The following is a 22,600-nucleotide window of genomic DNA, read 5'->3' as shown; positions in this document are numbered from 1 at the left end:
CCAAAGGGCGAAGATCTCCAGGAGAATTTCCTGAGCCAACTCCCACTCGTGAGAGATCGCGCTCTGCCTGCTCAGAGCGTCCGCCGTCTCGTTTTCGTCTCCAGCCAGAAGAACTGCCGAGATCGAAACTTCCTGCTGGATTGCCCGGAACCAGAGCTGCATCGCCTCCCTGCACAGAGGAAGTGACCCTGCCCCCACCCTTTTTGTTGAGGTAGTGCATGGCCACTGTGTTGTCCGTCAGGATCAGGACATTCTTTCCTCGCACAGTCGGCTGAAAAGCCTTCAGGGCAAGCCTGACGGCCCTCAGCTCCAACAGATTGATTTGGAGTCTGGACTCCGACGGAGACCAACGACCGCTGACTGTCAACTCGTTGGCATGACTTCCCCATCCCGTGAGGGATGCGTCCGTCACGATTGTCACCTCTGGCCAGGGTAGCCAAAATGGAGCCCCCCTAATCAGATTGCCTTTGTCGGCCCATCACAGAAGGTCCTGGGCGACCGAAGGTGGCACCTGAACGGGGTCTGACATTCTGCCGGAGGACAGACCACTAGAGCTTGAGAGCCCATTGCAGATCCAGGACTTGCTCAGGTGAGCGCACCCTGATCAACCAATCATCCAGGTAGGGGTAGACGTGAATCCCCCCCTTTCCTGAGAAACGCTGCCATCACCACCATGAGCTTGGTGAAAACCCTCGGGGCGGAGGTCAATCCGAATGGCAGCACCCGAAACTGAAAGTGCGAGTCGCCAACCGCGAACCTCAGGTACTTCTTGTGCTTGGGATGGATCGGCACATGAAAATAAGCGTCCTTGAGGTCGAGAGGCACCAACCAGTCCTGAAATTGAAGGGCCTGGAGGACTTGAGAGAGAGTAACCATCTTGAACTTGTCCTTCCTGAGGAGTTTGTTCAAACAGCGCAAGTCCATGATGGGTCTCAAACCCCCGTCTTTCTTCGAAATAAAAAAATAAGGGGAATACCATCCCTTGTTCCTCTCCGCTACAGGTACCAGTTCTATGGCGCCTTTCTCAAGCAGGGATTGAATTTCCTGCGCAAGGAGCGGATACGGACTCTTCAAAGAGATTCCCTGGTGGATTGTCTTGAGGCCTCTGCCGGAAAGGAAGACAGTAGCCGTGGGCTATGATCTCCAGAACCCACACATCTGAAGTAATGGCACGCCATTCTACAAGATGCTGCGCCAGCCTTCCCCCAACCGGTGAAGCATGGGCCTCAGGACTGAGCAGAAGCGGCTGCGGCGTTGCCTGAGGGTAAAGAGGCAACTGCCCGAGTGGCCTTGACACCACGAGTACCTTGTTTTCCACCTCTGGCACTCTTACGGTTGCCCCTTTTGACTTGCAGCTCCTCTCGCTTTACTAAAGGATGAGTAATAACGAAAGGACCCTCCCCTCCAGTGCGGACCCCTTTGACGAAAAGGCGGAGGTTGGCGGACTGCAGCGCCCAACGACTTTGTTGCAGCTTTGGAGGTCTGCAACAGCATGTCCTGAAAGGGTATGTTAAGGAGCCTGGCTTGCACATCAGAAGCAAACCCAGACTTCCTCAACCAGGCAAACCTGTGCATCACGGTGCTCACCGCCATGGACCGGCTGACACAGTCTGCCATCTCCAAACCCGACTGAACTGACTCACACATGGCATCCTTGCCATCCTGAATAATAGCAAGAAAACCATCCCGTTCATCCCCTTCGGGAATATGTTCAGCCGCTAAGGCAATACAGTTCCACAGAGTGTGCGTGAAACGAGACAAGGCACATACGGAATTGGCTGCCTGAAGCGCCATACCCCCTGAAGAAAACACTTCCTTCGCCCAGCCATCAAAACGCTTGTCGTCCCTATCAGGAGGGATTGTAGGATACGACGCCTGCTTTGCTGGGGCCGTAGCCACCTGCACCACCAAACTCTCCGGAGTGGGGTGCGTGGTCAAGTAGCAGGGGTCACTACTGGCTGGGCAGTATTTTCGTGGCAAAAACTTGCCCACTGCCAGGAGACTCTCCGGAGCAGTCCAAGCCGCTGCCACCCTTCTTTGCAGAGCCATATGGAATGGCAGTACCGGGTCAGTGGGTGGACCTTGATCGAGGATATCCGTAAGGTGATCCTGCACAAAATCAACTGGGGGCGCCGTCCACCCCAAGTAGTCTGTGACCCTCGACATAAGGCGACAGTACGATGACTCAGCATGTCCTCAATCTGGCTATGACCAGAAAGAATCTCATCCGGCACCGTGTCCGGAATCAACCCATCTTCAGAACCCTCCTCCACCTGTGCAACATACTCCATAGGCTGGAAAGAGGGCAAAGAATACGGGAGAAAGACATGTTTTGCCTTTGCCAGAGCCTATTAGGGGGTTCCCCCGTGCCACGGGGTACCTCCGACACCACAGCCTCGAAAGGCGTTGAGGGCGTTGAGTGAAACGGCGTCAACGTCGAGCGCGGCGCTGACAGCATCGACGGCTTCGACACAGGCCTCGAGGGCAGAGCCCGAGTGTGTCCTTCGACAGCCTGGGCGCCGATAGCGTTGACGACTTCCTCAAAGGTGGAGCCTCAAGAGAGTCCGTCGACGACCTCGGCGCCACCGGCGTCGACATCTTCTTCGCAAACTTCACAGGTGCACACGGGCTCGAGCGCGTCGAGGACCGGGACCTGGAACGGGCATGACTAGAACGATTCCCCTTGTCCGAGCGGGACCTCTCCCGCGAATCGTGCCGACCACCCGAGCCCGAAGGCGTACGAGCGGTGTCTCTAGTACGGTCACGGCCGACCCCACTCGGAGGCGCGGACGGACCGGTGTCCTGTGATTCAAGAATCGCCAACATTTTCTTCCCGAAGGAAGCCCATTCCTCCGGAGAGGAACGCTTTGTGGGATAAGAAACCCGCCGATGGGCGGAGTCCGGAGATGAGGACAGGGAAGGCGACCGATGACGGCGCTCCCGGGAGTGCCTCGAAGAGGCCAAGGAGTGGCGGGACCCACTCTGGGACTGAGACCCCCCCCTAGACTTATGACTACGATGCAGAGAGTCGCCCCTCGAATCGTCAGTCGAAAGCCCAGTGGACCTCGCCTTCCGGGGCTTGGACACCTTACTGATTGACAGCTTATTCTAACGTTCCCGCAAGGCCTTGGACGTAAGCGGCTGGCAGTCGGCACAATCATCCGTGTCTTGGGCCTCCCCAAGGCACCAGAGGCAGGCGTCGTGCGAGTCCGTCACTGACATCTTGGACCCGCAGTCCCCACACTTCTTGAAGCCCAGACGCGGGGTGGAAGAAGAGGAAGACATCCCGATAATACTTTACAAAGTTAACAGGTGCGAAGAACCGAAAGAACAGAAACTCCAAAGAGTCGAGGTGCGTCGAGATCTCCGAAGCAAACACGTTCACAGGAAAAACAGAACTGAGGCTACGTGCGTCCTACTTGTAACATCTGGTGACGTCGGCCATCGGAGGAGGTCCTCAAGGACGGCGTATCGACATCATCGACGCAGGACGCAGAAAGATTTTCCGAAGCAGCACAGCTGTGGTGATTACTGTCATAGATATGGAATACGTCGGAGGACCCAATCCCCTCGAAATGGCTAGTACTTTGGAGTGGCTGGAGAATATTTTCCGCATGAGGAAATGTCTGAAGACAGCAACAATAATGGTATGGTACACACTGCTCTGCGTAGGCAAAATACTGATTAATGTTTTGTAGGCATTTAACATATGTATATTTTTTTTGTACAGACCAGGAAAGAAAAGAAGAAAGGCCAACAAACGAGACAGAAGAAGACAGGATGAAAAGGATTGAGCAGAAAATGGATGTACTGAATGACAATTTTAAAAATTTAAGGGAGTTTGTGGAGGACTGTGTGAGAGGAAAAGTACGTTACCATTGTCTCACCTGTACCTGCCCCGCTTCTCCATTCCCTAGCGACCCATCCCCAAACCTTCAAGAAAAAAATAGATGTTTTGACGAAATATCCATCCCTTCTTCCCCTCAGAAATCTTCTCCTCATAACCAGCCCGTGTTGAATACTAATTCCCCTATATTTGTGTCAGTATCCGCTTCCCCCGCTATTTCTTTGGATTGAAGTGTGTGTTTGGAATGTTTTTGTATAGTAGTTGTAGTTATAGAGGTTTGTGGATTTTTTTTTTTTAAAAGACTTAAAATGTTCGTGAACAGCGCGCCTGTTCGACCTATCCGCAAGGAATGGAATGAGGGTGCTGTAAAGGCAGTACACCTACCTTTACTAATGTCAAGTAAGATGGAGTTGATGTTTGACCGCAACATCTGTTCAAGATGTGCGCACATAAACAGAAAGGGGCGTCCTTAGGACATTATACCTCGCCGTGCCGCTTACAAACGAGATGAAACATGTTCATAGAAAACACCAGGTGTCCGGGATGGTTGTAAATGAGCAAAATGGGAGTGTGTTAAGGACAGTATACCTGTCCGTATCGTCCGCAGCCAAAATGGTGGCATCCATAGAACAGGCACGGTGGCTGGCAAGTTCGAAGTCAAACAAAATGGAGTTGTCCTAAGGACACTGGACCTGTCCGTACAGTGAGCATATCATGTATGCACATGCGCAGTAGACCGGTAAGTATAGCGAACATCGCGCCTGTCCCTAACTGTCCGTCTCACTTGTGTCGCACTTTGAATTAGTTTGAGAACCCGAACACTGTCCGTAGGACATTTGTGCGCATGCGCACGTTTGTAACTCTGCATTTGCTGTCCAGCGGACAAACATTTCTGTTGCGGATGTGTTCAGGACGTCATCATGTGACCGCACCCACGCTGAGCATGTGGACTAATTTGCGCAGGTTGTGTGCTTCGCAGCAGTACAAAAGAATGTGTATACACAAGGCAAAATGTTGTAGAGTGTAAAAATATCATTTCACATATCCCAGACAATAGCTTACCTGAGGACTTGTGTCAAATTTTCATACCGCTTTGCAGGGATGAAGACGGTCCCGAGGCACACCCCTCCACCCCAATAAATGGCTACACCCCCGAGCGGATCTTCATTGTCCTTCTAGCTATAGCAGATTGAGGTGTATTGCCTTTACTGCTGTAGTGACCAAAAGGAAAGTAATCAGCATGGCTTCCATAGCTGCGGTTGGTTCATTAGCCTCTGCACCACCCCCAAACCCGGCACCACCACCACCTCCCCAAGGGCCTGCAGAGAGATATACGGGTGAGGATGTAGAGAGCAAAAAAGAAGGAGGAAGAGAATGAAGTGGAGGAACTCCGCACTAGGAGCACTCGCCGGGAGTCATGGGTGTGGCGGTTGTTTTCCATTTATGGGAACGTCCCAAAAGCATGTGTGAACCTGGTGAGGTGTAAGCAGTGCGAGGTGGTGCCGAGTCGCGATAGACCTGGTGCGTACAGCTTTGGAACGACAACCATGAAGCGACACCTCACTTCGTTCCACACTGCGGACATTCGCAAGGCGGTGCCATGTGAAGAGCGTAGTCGATTGAGTTCCTCCACAGCATCCTCCGAGTCCGATCCTCCCACCACAAGAGATACTCCTGTGGGGGAGCGCCTCCCTCCAGCTGCCTCACAAGCCATTCGCAATACTGTTGACCCTTACCTTTCAAAAGGTGACAATAGTGTGTATGTATTGTGACGTAGTACTCTGCAGGGGGGAAGAATTTTTGAAGTGCTTTTGAGGCCATGGTCACGAAGCACCAGAAGATCTGCTCCTTACCTAAGTGAAGCTCACCCTATATCTTTCTCTGTCCACCTGTCCTTTCTCATCCCTGTGGCTGCTGTCCCTTCCTTACCCTCCTTTGGCCTCCTCTCCTAGTGTGTCGTGTGCTGAGAACCAATAAACGAGAAAACAACAAAAATTACACAAAAGGCTCTTTTCAGAGCCGCCTTTCTCTGTTTAACAATAGAACTATGAAGTAACCGTTGTAGACCCCCGCAAAGTTGCAGAAAACTTCGCGGACAGTCGTAGGGAAAAAAAAAAGGAGGGTGCAAGAGGAGCAAACACAATGAAGTGTACGCTGGGAGTAAGTGGCGGCTCTGAAAAGAGCCTTTCGGTGGTGTGTTGTGTGGGTCAAAAACTGTGGATTGGAGAAAACGGATTGTCACATAGGTTATTTTGAATACAAAATAGGTCGCAATGCATTTTGTACATTGCGTAGAAAAATTTGATTGGCAGCATATGTGAGATGGATTCCATCTCTGCGAAAAATGAAAGAGCTGCGAAACAAAATGTTTTCATTGTGGAATGAGGACATGCCAACATCTCTTAAAAAGGCACAAACAGCCTTATTCACATTGCGTCTCGCTTTCTCCATTTGTGGACCAAAAGCAGAAGAACGCAGCCATATTTGTCTTTGTGTAATAGGGGAAAAAAGTATTTGACAATTTGGAAACATGTCCATGAGCTTCACAAGTCCTTCCATCATTGCAAATTGCAAAGAAATTCCAGAGACATGACCTAAACTGTTTCCTCCGCAATGAATGATAAGTATATCTGGAGGACGCTCTGTCAGTAAAGCAACACAGTGAGATGCCACGCATGCCATGCCAGTGCACTTCCACATGAGGAAATCCGAGATCTGCAGATAAACTGCAGCTTTCTGCATGCACCTTCAACCAATGTATCCATGAGCCTCCCAAAATCCAGATAATCTGTTTGCGAGCACACAAAGCCATGGCTGTGTGGTGTCCTGTCAGGGAGGAGACGGTCTTAGTAAATCCCGACGTTCAGAACACACCCACTGAACTTTATTGACCAATCCCTACCTCCGCTCATTTTCATTTGCATGCGTCTCCACCCCAGAATCCCTGTTGGTGATATGCGCTGGCTGCAAACTACCGCCATGTCCGCGGACATGTATAGGATCAGAGCGTGACAACGGTACATTAAAGTATTATTCCCCTTTAAGGTGGGCTCTGAAGAGAGCCGTTTTTTTTATTTTTGGGCAGATACCTTACAGACATCTGTTATTTTGTTTATTTTTTTGTATTTTTTGTCCTTACTTTACTCCTACAACCATTACAGAACATTCTCTAAAGCAAGCCTTACGTTCCAAAAGAACATCTCATTTGCCAAAGAAGATAGCGCAACACTATCTGCTTCAAAGTAATCTGCATTACTTGGAACAATGTTTTCGTGGCTGCATACCAGCGCGTAACAAACGCACGCATGCCGCAAATAATGATCAACCTCCCAATTCTTTCATCTGGACAGAAAAAATAATTGTTGTCCCATTGTACTCTATGGAGTAAACCAGAAAAAATGACTTTCGCAGTTGGAAAGATGGTCATGAGTGCGTCAACCAACTGTCCCAAATCTGCCAACAAAGTACGTGCAGTCACGTAGCCCAAATGGCAAGCACCGTAATGCAAAATGACCACATGAGGAGGTGGTCATTGTATGTATGTGTCGGCAAACTTGCAGAATTGCCGCAACATTGGCATCAGTCTCAGAGTTCCACACCACCTCCACTCCTCTCACATCGAAATGGTGTGCCACCTGCCTACTCTCTGCATAATGTTGTAAACCATGGACAAAAATGTCTCCAAGCACCAAAACCGTGATCCTCTCCACCTTTGCCATCTTCAGTGTACACACCGTCTTTGGACACAAAAGAGTAATGTGAACATCTGATTGGCTGATGCCTACAGTCCCCTTTCCATGCAGGATTTGCTGTAGAAACCCATATGTGACACGCCCTACCCGCGGACAAGCGTTGCCTACGTGCGGCACACAACTCTTACCCAGTGCTTTCACCCTTTCTACAGCGGTAGCAAATCGAGTCCCTCATTGGACACAACTAAGCATTCACACAACCATCCACCAATCACATTGAAAATCGCTAAATGTAACTCTGTTATCAACATTGTGCACTTCAAAAGTACTGTCGATAATTCTGAATGGAAGTCGCATATAATTGTAAAGCACCTACTTCAAGTGTTGCGAATTTCTACGTACAGCTCCATGCATGCGCACATGCATGATTATAGAGTACAGGTATTTATATTTCAATCAGAGAACATGTGCACCCTTTATGATTTAATGTAAAACAAATTAATGCTGCTAAATGTGCATAGGCAATGCATACCAACGCTCCCCCTTTTAATTGCAAGATGTCCGATTTATCATTGACAAACCGCACAACTTCTTAATGTTTTCCGCATAACCTATACAAACGTTGCAAGGATGCCTATTTAGAGCAAAACTCGATTTTGTATTAGAAAATGTCGGAGTTGTATACTGTGTACGGCCTACATTAATGCTACTTACAATCTTACATTGTAATCGTATGACAAAAGTAAGCGCTCCCGATTGCTGTGGTAACATCTCCCACTGAGGGTCTCCCGATTTTTCGGCATTGTGTTTTTAAATTGCAAGTAGACATTCCCCCCCCCCCATCTACTACTGTGCCCTATCGCTTACAAACCTCTCGCCTATTGATAGTACACTTGTAAAAAAACAAGGCATTTTCATAACCTTCAAAATGTTAGCAATTTTGAAGAACTTGCAAGTAACATATTGCAAATACCATGCAAAGCCTGCACAGAGTGAAGTGAAATGCGCACATGCACTGGGTTCAAATATGAAAGGAGAATGCTCTGACGAACGATGCACAATTAATGTGTGCAGTATCAGCAGTGCTGTAAACACACAAAGTAATCAATTTTGTTTTTTTGAATCGCAGTGAAGACTACTCTCCTGAGAATCAACAGCATCTACACTGCAGACGACATATCTGAAGAAACCTGGTCATTTTGTAAAATAAAGTAAGTACAGTACTACCTTTATATTGTAACTATTTCTCAAAGAGGCTGCATGGGTTATTTGTTTAATTTGGGCACCAAAGCAAACATTGATTTCTGAACCATTCTACCTACAAATATCCATTTATTGAACAATGAATAACAGGCAGAATGGCTCACAAATCCCTGTGTGTTTGGAACTCAAATAACGTACGTAATCCTTAGAAGGTTAGATTTAGAAAAGTAGTTGCTGTTGCAAGTTTATGGCATTTTGTTTATTAATAATGCTTCTCGTCACCACTAGCCCACTTTGTAGTCTCATCTGAAGCACATTGTACTAGTATACAAACAGTAAAATAACCTTACCAAATCATTGCAAGAGTCCAATACACATTCACACACCATAACAAAGAGCTTCCCCATCAGACGCATGCACGTAGCACACATACATTATACAACAGACCAAAGTATGCCTTCTTTTTTTCAACAGACAGAATGCCTACCAAAAAGCACCTCCGTAGAAAGGAACGCAGAAGTAGAGCAAATAAAAAGTGCACAATCTAAGCATCCATCTGTTGTAGAGTTTGTAGAGAATGTTGGAAGAAACCAGCTAATGCAGTCGGTTAGCAAAACAAAAGAAGGTTCAACTACCGAAACTTTACGTCCTCCATCAAAATGTGTCACAAAACCCAAAAATGTTGGCAAAAAATTGGCTACCAGTACATCTAACAATGCTCCTACTAATCCTGATAGTGTAGCAAGAACCCATAGCAAAAAAAGTATTTATCAAAAATATTTCGTCACGGAGTCCTTCAGAATCTACTAAGAAGAGGAACGAAATCATCCTCACCCCTTAAAACCTACCATAGAAAGTTAATCTTGCAAGCTCTCGTTGATAGTGCAATCCTTCTGAAAAGGAAGTTGTTTATATTAGTGTTAAATAGGATGAAAGCACTAACAAAACTAAGTACCAAACTACAAAAGAAACTCAGCAATAAATAGAACGTGAACAAAATAATAATTCTTTACATTTTTGTGGTGGTGAATGGAGTCACAGAACAACCACAGAACCATATTTTAATGACGAAGCATACAAACAAAATCAAACAAACAATTGCCATCCATAGCAGTGGACGAGGGTATGAGAAAATCAATACTACCGTCATGGAACAAGAAACACTGCTTACAAAAGTATCCTCTGTAAACTCAGAATTACCAGAATTACCTCTCGATTCAGCAGAACTACACCGTCGACTATACAAATGGCCATGCACATCAATGTGTGCCATTCCAAACAAAGCTTTCAAATCTTTACGTCAGTTCCTCAATCAGAATGTAAAAGGTAAAGACAAAAGTAAAATGAAAGTGCTGCAAAATATGGATGTGTGTCCAGTGCGCAAATACACAGGACTACAAGGACATTCATTAGCCTGCATTTCTGGGCCGATTTGCAAATGCACCTTCCATGATATCAAAAGGATATCAATACTTCATTCAAGTGTAAGAAATCTAGTGTATATAATATACTATGCAAAAACTCCAGCTTCAGAATTAGGCAATTTAAATAACACTCTTCTGCATGGTACACCCAAATACTTACAAGAAGAAATTGACCGCATTCAGATAAAGTATTTTGGAAGCGAAAGCCACTTACAAAATGCAATAGTTTTAGAACATAGTAGCAACAATTCAGCACATAGCAACCTTCTATTACACACATACAGAAATGAAATAGTAACATTTAAAAGGTCATCGGCTGAGGTACCAAACCATGTGTGTTTGTGGATTGCCGCAGAACCTTTTACAAAAGGAACACAAAAAATGTAGACATAGCATACAAAATAGAAGACAATGAAGACTCTAAATGGTTTGAATTAGCTCTCTGCCTTTTAGCAGAAAACAAATATGAACTGAACGCCTAATATGTTGCAGTTACTGTACTACAAAATTAGACAACAACCACACTCCTTCACGTGCTATTACAAATAATTTGGAATTGTTCCCACTACCAAAAATGCTGCAAAAGCTCAATTTGTATGAGAGCATAATAATTCAAACAGTTCACCCATTTCAAGCAATTATACGCCTTCATCCAAAAACAGCAAAATTACCTTCCTCTGAATTGGTGAAAGGCATTTGTGGCAAAGTAGTTTATTTGCCATTAGATCTAACGGAAAATGTACCCACTCTAGGAGTGCAACGTTCAATAGAGCATTCTTTAATAGTCTTGGAAAATGTGTATCAACAAAGGACAACACAATTTGGCAACAACTGGTGGACTTACATAAAGTTAGACAAGCATTGCAATATCTAAAAAAAAAAATCGAGTACTATAAGGAAATAAATATTGATGGAAGCTTAAGGGAAACAACTGAAATAATTGAAGAGCCATCAGAAACTGGACAATTCGAACTTCTGGATCCTGCTACAGTATCCACTTTTTGGACCATTACACAATTCATCCATTGCATTCCAATTAAAGCATGGATGATGCACTAGAAACTTACCAAATGCGACAAACCAAAGGGTCACCAATGAGCATATGGGAAAAAAGTATAGAAGCATGTGCTTTTCCACTGCTATTTCCTACTGGCAAAGGTGGAAGGTACGATGATAGACCCACTCAGATTGGAGCATCAGAATACCGCTCTTTACAAATGTATTCGCAAGATCCCAGATTCAGACAAAATGTGGAATACATATTCCACCTACTCTATGAAAGTGAATTAGCAACACTATGTTACGGAGTTGCACACATTTTGAAATCTGGAACTCACTTTCAAAATATGTCAGCTACGCAGTTAATACAAAAAGTAAAGGACAAAGATGAGGTTTTACAAGCAAGTATAACACATTTGTTTGCAAACCTGCGTGGTACAAAGGAATACTGGTTCTGACGGCACAGAGACGTGCTTTGTATGATCAGAAACCTTGGACCACCGACTTGGTTTGTTACGCTAAGTTGTGCAGAATATGCATGGGAAGATTTACATGAGTTCCTACGCATAGCAAACAGCAACAAAAACAACAGAGATATATTAACACCTGGAGAACTTTGCTCTCTAGATCCAGATAATGTGTCAAGATATTTCCATCATCGTTTCATTGCCATGCTACACTTTATTTGCAATAAAAATGTTCCTCCTTTGGAGAAGTGCAACACTTCTTTTGGAGAAAAGAAAATCAAGCGAGAGGAGCACCACATATTAACATGCTGTTATGGATCAAAGATGCACCGAAATTTGGTCACGACAGCGATAGCACTGTTTTGCAGTTTATCCAAAAATATGTCACTTGTAAAATCCCTTCACAACAGACACATAGTGAGCTGCATGGGCATATTTTACAATTTCATAGACACAAATGTGGCAAATATTGTCGCAGCAAATACAAAAACAAAGGTAAATACTACACCAAATGCCGCTTTGGTTTCCCTAGACCAGTTACAGAAACAGGTGAAGTAAACAACATGAGGTCTTCAGTTCGACATAGTGTTAAAGGTAAATCACCAAAGAACACGTATTACATAAAAAGAAGGGAAGAATCAAAATATATCAATGATTACAATGCAATCATTGCTCTCTTATGGAATGCGAACATAGATGTGCAGTACTTTGCAGACAAATCAACTGCTGTTGCACGATATGTTAGGGCCTACTTAACAAAAGCAGAAAAAACAGCTTCAAGACCTCTGGGATGACCTAGCATCAGACAAAACATTATCATAGAAATTGTGCAGCCTAGGCATAAAAATGCTCTCTCAGAGAATGTGGCGCCTATGAAGCAGCAGATCGTTTAACCGGTACTGCTTTGTATGGTAAATCAGACAACATAGTATGGCTAAGTCTTGGTCCTGCAAAATCTAGAAAAAGAGTGCTGAATCATATGAGGACATAGAAACAATTGCCAGAAATAATCCCAACAGCCAAGACATTCTAAAAAACAATTTACTGGACACATACTATCCTAACAGAAGTAGCACTTTGGAACGCATGTGTCTATACCACATAGCTCAAAATTTTGCATACAAAAATAATGTAAAACCTGATGAAAGCAAACTTAGATATAGAGTTACCGATTGTGAGGGGAGCTTAGTGAAACTTACCAAACGAGGCTTAATTAATCATGTAAAATTGTCATTAAAAACTCCTCAACAGAAAGAACTATATTACATGTCTCTGTTATAACTTTTCAAACCATGGAGAAAAGAGGAAGACATATTAGAAAACTATGACTGCTATGAAGATTCTTTCAAAGCAAATGAAAGAGCTATCACTGATGTGAACTTTACGCAGTACAAAACAATGTTACACAATGAGCAGCAACAGGAAGAACTTCAGGCCCAACTAGACAAGGACTCTTCCGACAGTAGTCAACCTTCTGTAACAGGAAGTCAAGAACCACTAGGACAACCACTAATAGCAAATGAGGCTGAAGTAGCTATGGCAGAAGTAGAAAACACCATGTATCAGTATCAAGAAGATACAGAAGGCTTAAATGTACAACAAGGAAAACTTAAAGATCAGCGCACCATTTTTGAAGACGTAACAAAACAAATTGTTCATGGTGTACAACACGAAAATAAAGAATGTACCTGCCAAAATTAAAAACCTATACTGCTGTACGTGAGTGGTGAAGCTGGATCAGGGAAAACATTCTTAATCAAAATCATCAGCAAGTTCCTTCAACAATTGACAAACAACAGACTGTCAGCTGTTGTAACGGCCCCCACAGGTTTAGCTGCCTACAACATAGGCGGTGTCACTTTACACCGATTACTACTGCTTCCAGTAGAGCATCAAAATGCATTAGACTATTGCAAAATTCCTGCAGAAGCTGCAATGGAATTACGCAGAGTATTAAAACAAATGAAAATGCTACTAATACATGAAGTGAGCTTGGTCTCCAACCTAATGTTGGCTTTGATTCACCTCAGATTACAATAAGTACTTAAAAGTAACAACGAAGAAGTCTTTGCAGGGAAACACATTATAGTTTTTGGAGATCTTCTACAATTGACACCAGTGAAAGGTGAGCCTATTTTTAAAACCTTAGGCCACAAACTCTGCCGGAGAACTGTTGGTAGCGTAGGTAATGCCAACCTTTGACAACATTTCCAATACAGAGAATTAACTGAGAACATGCGGCAATCTGCAGATCTCACGTATGCCAACATCTTAAAAAGTATTAGAGTTGGTGTACTATCTCAAGAAGCACAAGTTGTATTGAAAAACCGGCACATTCATGCACTTTATGGCGATAATGCATGTGCAACTGATGTTATGGAACAAATAGGGCACAAAAATGTCAATTGTATGGCCTTAATGCCAACTTTTGCAAGCTGTTTCAAATTCAATGAAACAAAGTTAAGTAAAGAAATGCAACCAATAATGGAAATTAGCGCCACAAACAAACTAGACGTACACAGTATGACAGTACCCATGTGGGATCAAGCCACAACAAGACTAAATAGTTTAGAAAATTCAATCTCCGAAACAGCTGGGTTGGAACAAATATTAAAATGATGCTTAAATTGTAGAGTAATGCTTAAACATAACCTTGATATGATATGATAGTTTATTTATATAGCGCCTATACACAATGTGTTTCAAAGCGCTTCAAGGCAATGGAGGGAACAAGGGAAAACACAACCACATTCTTACAGGCCATGAACAGTAAGGATGTGAAATTAACGATCGTACTTAGCCTGACGACATTTCAGATAGTGCAAGACCCAATACATAGATAAGGAAGGGAGGGGGAGAGTGGGAAGGAAATGGAAAAAGACAGGCGACTACCGTACTAGGCCTGACGACATTTCTGGTAGAGCCGGAGAAAAACAAAAGGTGAGGGAGAGGGGTGCAGAAAGGGAGGGGAGGAACAAAACAAGCGACTATCATACTAGGCCTGACGACATTTCAGATAGTGCTGGAAGGGTGGTGGGGAGGGAAAAAAACAGTAATAGGAGGGTGGAGGAAACAGACGAAGTTGCTATCATATTAGGTCCAGTGACAATTCTGATAGAGTAAGTGCATAGAAGAAAGTAAGGGGAGGAGATAGGAAAAGGGAGAAGGGAACCTTGACGTCGAGCAAGGGCTAGTTAATGGAGCACTAGGTACAGTTGTTGGCTTTCAATCATACCCACGTGACAGCCACATTCAGTTTGTCAACATTCGCTTTGATAAAGTTTCAGACGTGAAAAGGATAGGGCGTTCAATTGCTCGATTCCTTCTCTTCAAAGACATGCATGTACGAAGAGAGCAATTTTCTCTAACTCTTGCATATGCAGTTACCATTCATAAATCCCAAGGTCTTACCCTAGACAAAGCATTGATAGATATAGGAAACAGTCTTTAAAGAAGGCATGAGTTACGTAGCATTATCACGCTTACGTACACTTGACAGTCTATTGCTAATGAACTTTGATGCAAGTAAAGTGAAAGCTGATATTCCTTGCATTCTATAATACATTAGCTTGCGTTCAGTGTACACCCCTCATCTGAAACAATATCCTGTTCCAGATTAAGTAAACCGTAGTAAAAGAAAACTAAATGAAACAGAAATGCAACAGAATCCAACAGCAAATTCCTCAAAGAAAAGAAAAGAAGCTAAAGTTTCAGCAATTACCACAAACAAAGAAGAACCTATTAGGGGATTAATGTAAAGCAGGGCCGTCAGCAAAGGAGGAACATAAATTCCAAAAAATGCACTCAAACAGAACTAGCTGGTCCATTCAAATTTGCAAATGAAAGTGGGCTAAGTTGCAGTGGAAATGTAGCAATGAATATTCTATTTCAATTGCCACCAATTGTTAGCAATATTTAGTTGCACAGTACAGACCAATTGTGTTTACAAATGTTAGTGCTTCATAGAAATGCAACAAGCAATCCTGACAAACACATACAGTGTTCATAGAATACGGCAAGAATTGGACGACTGTGCTGGAATGGTGAGATTCACTCTGAACCCACAAGAAGATCCACAAGAATTTCAATTTGTACTTACTATTAGTATTGGAAAAAAAAAGCATACCTGTAAATGGAATCTTCCATATTTCGTACATGTGGAAACATACATGCACTCTCTGTAGCAATGTGATACAGGAAGAAATCCCAAATGAGCGATTTGTGTATGTTTCCATACCAAATTGTGAAAGCCTTCCATTTCAACCATGGCAGATTATGTACTATTTGCAATTCAGACAATCGCTCCACCTTACTGATACAATCACATAGTGCCTACATAATACTTATGCTTCTACGTTATAATGCAGATGGTACCAAAAACAATTACAAACTGACTGGATTCACACGGTCAAGTTTTACTTGGAAAGAAAACCTTTACAACAATAGGTATAATCTACCATGCAGGAAATACAATCAATGCAGGTCACGACACTCCATAACATTAAAAAGAAATGTGGATGGTTCGAATGTAATGATAGCACCATTACTCTAAAGCAAAGATTGCCAGCTAATCTTACAAATGCGTATTTAATCTTCTTAAAGCCAAAATTTAATAAATGTGTACTTCAAGATTGCCAAAAAATTATGTGAAAGACTACAAACAGTTAGAATACACCAATAGGTATCTAACTGCCCAAGAGGATATAACAATGACACAAATAAATGAATACCACAGATTTGTAGGAACAAATGCACAGTTAGAATCCGCCTACAGGTATCTAACTGTTGTTAAAAATCAGAAGGAAGGCAAAAAACATAACATTAATCAGAAAGATGAAGGAAACAGTATATAACAACGACACAAATAAATGAATATCACAGATCTGTAGGAATCAATGCACAGTTACAATACGCCCACAAGTATGTAACTGTTGTTAAAAATCGCCAGTAAGGCAACAAACATAACAGTAATCAGAAAGATGAAGGAAACACTCAAAGCAAACAAGGAAGTAATTAGTACCATAGCAAAAGAAGTTTTTATTTAATCCGATAAGGATTTTTTTCCCCAGACCCAAGGATTAGAAAAGCAAACACAGAAACTGAGCACAATGCACAGTACACTGGCTTGTAAACTAAATATGAGGGTAAAAAAAAGGGTAAACTGTCTATTATGCAATGTGGTAAGTTTTCATTAAATGCAAAGACTAACGTACCTTTTTCTTTTATCACAGAAATTAAAAAAGTGATACTTCTGCGAAGTACGAAAAACATTTCAAAAATATATGTGGATTCTGAACCAAGTAAGGCGTAAGTATATTGGCAGTCATTTTCTACACATGCGAATGTACATGTCTAATCTATGGTAGTAGTATGCTGCAGTGGCTGGAGGCTGGCCCCTGCTTCTTCAGTGTCTAACCTACGACCTACGCCTTACGACCAAGTACAAAGAGTATACTTCCTAGCCACAACCATTGCTGCCTATCGAAACCATGGTCCTTGTAAATTCGCTACTTATAAATGCACGGTTGGGGCCATCTTCTGAAGCCATGCAGCCAAGACATTAGGGCGTGCACACAACTAGCGCATTACACCACTCCCATATTCACTTATAACTCCACTGCTTATGACTTCAGTCTTGGGTGCATGGCTTTGGGCATGCAGTCAAGACTCTGGGTCCTGGCCAGAAACATCACAGCATTTCGGAACCATTGTGCCTTCTCATTTCACTATATACAAAGTTGGTTTTGGGAGCATGGCCTGTGGCCATGCTCCCAAAATGCTACGCCCTCCCCACAACCATCTTAATGATGTTGCATAGTACAAGTGTACCAATAGCTGTGATATGTTGCAGTAGTTTCTAGCCACAGGCTACAGAAGTGAGTTTGAGGCCATAGAATTATCAATGTATGGGTGTACAGTATGTCAAATGCACAGTTGCTTACAACTGCAGTTCTTATTACTTTGTTCAAATACTGTGCATCCTGGCCACTACTACCACACCATATGACATCCATTGCGGCATGTAAGTACACTACATACAAATGTGCTTTTGGGGGAAATGGCCTTTGGCCATATACCCATGATTGCAGCCCCTCCCAACAGCCGCCTGAGTGATGCACTACCACACCATATCACACCCATTATGCCTTGTAAGTACACTACATACAACTGTTCTGTTTGGTGCATAGCTGCGGCCATGCACTCATGACTGCAGACCCTCCCCACAGCCACCAGCTTGATGTTGAATACTAGGGGTGTCTCTGTAGCTCTGAAATGCTTCACTGTTTGTGGGCAGGGCCTAAAACCTTAGGTGTATATTCATACATTTCAATATATGGTTGTGAAGTGGCTTATAACTGCAGTGCTTACAAGTTTCCTTTTGGGTGCATGCTTGGGTGTATGGCATACAGCCTGCAACCACGCACCCAAAAGTACACATCTTGGCCAAAACCACCGCACTAGATGAAACCCATGGGGGCTTGTAAGTGAAGAGGTTATAGCTTTGTTGTTGGGTGCATGGCCTTAGGCCATGCACTCAAGACTGCACACACTCCCCACAACCAGACAATCGATACGCATTACTATGGGTGTATCCATGGGTGTGACATGCTGCAGTGTGTGGGGCCAGGGCCTAGAGTTTTGGAAGTAAGGCCTTCAGCCAACAGCCATGCATCCAAGACTCTAGGCCCTGGCCACAACCACCGTAGCATGGGACACCCATGGCGGCGTACTAATGAATACAATACCCATAGGAAAAAGTAATGCAATTACGGCATGTTGGAAATTTCAATGTTCCCTAACATCACGCATGTCCTTACAACAGTTACAAGTTGCCTGTGTACTGCACGGACTGAAATACTGCCCTTATTGGACCCCTCATATTCTGTGCGTACAAGGTGGCCATAGAAAATAGATCATGAAGAGGTTCTAACTTTGTTATTGGGTGCATGGCCTTCGGTCATGCACCCAAGAGTGCAGGGTCTCCCCATAACCACCTCAGTGATGTGCGGTAGTGGGGGTTTTTCTATAATGTGTGGTATCCTTCACTGCTTCTGTCCAGAGCCTTCACTCCTAGCTGTATGTCCATAGATATTACATGGGATGGGTGTGCAGTGGCTTGCACGTCCAGTACTTACAACTTTGTTGTTTGGTGCATGGTCTTTGCCCATGCACCCAAGAATGCACACACTCCCCACAACTTAGCAATCGATACGCAATACTATGGGTGTATCCATGGGTGTGACATGCTGCCGTGGTTGTGGCCAGGGCTTACAGTCTTCGAAGTAAGGCCTTCGGCTGACGGCCATGCACCCAAGACTCTAGGCCCTGGCCACAACCACTGTAGCATGCCACACCCATGACGGCGTACTTATGAATATAATAATAACCATAGGAAAAAGTATTGCAATTATGGCATGTTGTCAATTTCAATGTTTGCTACCACTACGCGTCTCTTTACAACAGTAACAAGTTTCCTGTACACTGCATGGACTGAAATGCTACCGTTATTACACCCCCCATTTTCTGTGCGTACAAGGTGGCCATAGAAAATGCATCGTGAAGACCGACCCCCAGAACAAATGCATTGATCAACCGTGTCTTACTGTCTGAACCTGTCCCAACGCTCTGTGACACAGCAAAAGAGTTTTATAAATATAGCAGGTGTACGCTGGTTGTTGCTCCGCTATCGGCGGAACCAAGTTATTGGGCGCAGCCAAACAAACTGACGCAGAACATGTCTTGCAGCAGCCAATCGGCAGAGACATTGCGTGTCCGCGGCCATGACGCGAGCCCATTAGCCAATCGTTATCTTGTCCGCGGAGCGAACAGTGGGGTGTGTCCGCGGAGCGGACATAGATATCACTAATCTTTTTAGACATACTTTTTGGTCATTTTATAATACTGCACGGATTGTCACCAAATTTACAAAAGCACGCTTTCTGGACCAAGCTCCTACACCTGCCGCAAGTTTCGTGAAAATCTGTCCAGCGGTTTGACCTGTAGCCGTGCGCACACTTTTCCCCCCATTCAGTCTATGGGGAAAAAAAGGCATTTTGGACCCCCTCCCCTATAAGTTCCCCCCCCTGGGCCAAACATCACCGAACTTTGCAAACAAATTTAGAGTGGCCAACACACACACACACACACACAAGGAAATAGTGTCGAGGGACCACAACAACGCACAGCGTGCTCTGCGGACAAAAAGATTACCAAGATCAGCTGAAGCTTGGAGAATATATCCGACATGAGGCATCTGAAGGATGACACAATCCATTAGAATATGCTTTTTAAAATCCTAGACTATCCTACCATGTCACACTTCATCCATGTGTTTGGGAAAACCTACTTTCAAATTAACAACTTTCAGAAAAGTCTTAGATGGGGCTCACTTTCACCTATGTTTCCACTGAAGTCACTGCATCATTTGAGATCCTTGCTAGTTTCAGTGGTATCAGGATTTTTCACAGCCCCTACAAATCTGGTATGGTGGCACTGGCCAGCACCCACACTCTGAGAATTGTTCCATCACCACCAGGCAGTCCAGCATTCAGATTGGAGACCAAACTATCGCATAGCCAAGAGTATAATATACTCAACCACTTGCACCATAAGTGAAAAGCAATTACAAATGTATGTATGTGAGGTATCTAGATGTCAGAAGTGTGAAATGAGCCAAGATAAGTTATAGAACTTTCAAAAAGAGCTAATGTGCAAATCTTAAAAATCATTTAGGAGCATTTAACAATATCTGCCTGCTCTTGCAACTGCACTACTTGAAAAGAAAGAAGTGATATACTGCGTGAAAACGAATCATCGAATAATACTTTCCTGTACCTTCTGAAACAATTACAAAATTGTAATGTTATTCACAAAATATCAAAGTAATTTGCCAGAACATGAAAATAATAAGTAAACACTGTTCTTGATTTCATTTCCCTAAAGCTTCCTTTTGTGGCAGCATGCTTTTCTCTCACATTGAACACCTGAGCAGAAAACCTTTTTCTTTATCGTTGCTTAATACATACCTTGAATTGCATATTTTTTTCCTCTAAAATACCAATCTGTTTGTCGATTTCACTTTCAATTTTAGATGAAGCAGATACTTTTTGCTTGGACCGCAAAACTGAAATGTCTTCCTCCATTAGAGCCACCTGCTCAGACAATTCTTTGTTTCGTTTTATTTCTTCCCTCAGCTCCTACAAATCAAGACAACGTTGGCATTAACAATTTCATATAACCAAAAAAGTGAGCTCAATCACATAGCTCAGCAACACTATATTATTTAATTCTTACTACACTTGATAGCAACTGATGTTAATTATACATCACTTTGATTTTTCATTATTACTAGAGTAACATCCACATGCACACACAGTGTGGATGAAAATCATGTGATGTAAGCAGGAAGCAAAGGCCAGCTATCCAAACTACCATTATATTGTATCAAAACACGCTAGAAACTGAGAAATTTCTTACAAATAATGTTTGTTCTATGGCTTCTTCTACCACAGATTCCTCAATGTGATGTATCATCTCCTCAGCATCAGTTGCTTGCAAACATTTGGCAGGGGATGTAGTGAGGCATGACTCTTTCTAACTTTGACCGTGCCATTCTTCAACTCCGGATAGAGATTGTGCATAAAGCATCCATTTTGCCCAATACCCAGCAGCGGAGGAAATAATTTCCAAGACACAGAAAAAAGAAAACATACGAGTTTCCTTTTTTGTGAGAAACATTGGCATCAATACTTGCGTGCAAAAATGGCAATTATTCCCCTACCAACCACCCACAAGAAGATAAGAGAAAGCTAATAAACTACATTAGCGTGCTAGGGAGGGACGGCGATGAGGAATCTGTGGCAGAAGCATCCATAGCAAGTAAATTACTGGTAAGTAATTTCACCATTTATGGATTGCATTTTCCCACATATTGCTCATCTTGATAGACTCTCACAGCAGTAACAATAGGAGAGGGCTGGAAGCTTGCAATAAAATAATTTGTAACATTACCCTGCCGACGCAGTCATTTCTGGACAGGGCAAATCCATAGTGTTTAGAGAATGAGAAATTACTCACCGAAATGATCTTTCTATGGATTATTCTCCTGCAAATTCCTCATCATTATAGATATCCATCATCCAGCTCTGCTGTTCAGAGACTTTTCAACATGGGGCGAAGTGGACCTGGACTCGGCTGTCGATCCGTCTTGCCTGGCTATTGTTCGTCGGCTCCGGAAGGGACATCAGGCGTTGCATATATAGCACGTCAGTACGCCCCATGCTTCAGTTCCTCCGTTTTATTCCACCCACGCTTGAACGCTGCAGAAGGAAAAACCACACAAGGAGGCTAATTTTTTTTTTAACAATGATACATCCCAACAGGGTGACCCGACATAACAATGAGTGAAAACACGTTCTTTTTTGTTGTTGAAATGAAACAAACCGTCATTCCGGAGTTATCACCAGATGTCTTCTCGTTTAGACAGAATCGACAAGCCACAGAACTTTGTGAGCTCGGATGGATGGGAGGGTCGATTAAGAATCTGCGGGAGAAGAATCCATAGAAAGATCATTATGGTGAGTAATTTCTCCTTGAATGGATTGCTTTTCTCCCGCAGATTCCTCATCATGATAGACTCCCCAGGCAGCTAGATTAATGGAGGAGGGCAGACGTTTTAAACAAGGAGATTCTGAAGAACTGCCTAACCAAACCGTGCATCAGCTCCCTGGGCAACATCCAAAGCATAGTGCTCGGTGAATGTATGCAAGAACGACCAAGTGGCTGCTCAGCATATATCCCCAACAGGAACTCCTCTTTGGAGGGCTGTACAGGTTGAAACCCCGCTGGTTGAGTGGGCCCTGATGCCCGCTGAAAGCTCGCTGCCTGCCTGCCGATTGGTAACACTCGGATATGCTTCAAAAAAGGGGGTTTGCAGCACAAGGCCTGCAGCTCGTTAACCCTTCTGGC

The 22,600-nt window shown here is 43.7% G+C and overlaps 1 protein-coding gene across 5 annotated transcripts in view; it reads right to left on the bottom strand.

Annotated features, from left to right (window-relative positions):
- The window catches only part of CENPE (centromere protein E), a 2,471,681-nt gene that overhangs the window by 455,044 nt on the left and 1,994,037 nt on the right, over positions 1–22,600 (bottom strand). For all 5 annotated transcript variants that reach the window (XM_069630970.1, XM_069630968.1, XM_069630972.1 and 2 more), the window contains one exon: positions 20,659–20,829. In XM_069630970.1, coding sequence (XP_069487071.1) covers positions 20,659–20,829 — 171 coding nt within the window. The remainder of the gene's footprint in view (positions 1–20,658; positions 20,830–22,600) is intronic.

This window comes from Ambystoma mexicanum, chromosome 6q, assembly GCF_040938575.1.
Source record: "Ambystoma mexicanum isolate Mex_15411 chromosome 6q, UKY_AmexF1_1, whole genome shotgun sequence".
Taxonomy (NCBI): domain Eukaryota; kingdom Metazoa; phylum Chordata; class Amphibia; order Caudata; family Ambystomatidae; genus Ambystoma; species Ambystoma mexicanum.
The sequence above is the reverse complement of the archived record's forward strand: the minus strand, read 5'-3'. Positions and strand labels throughout refer to the sequence as shown.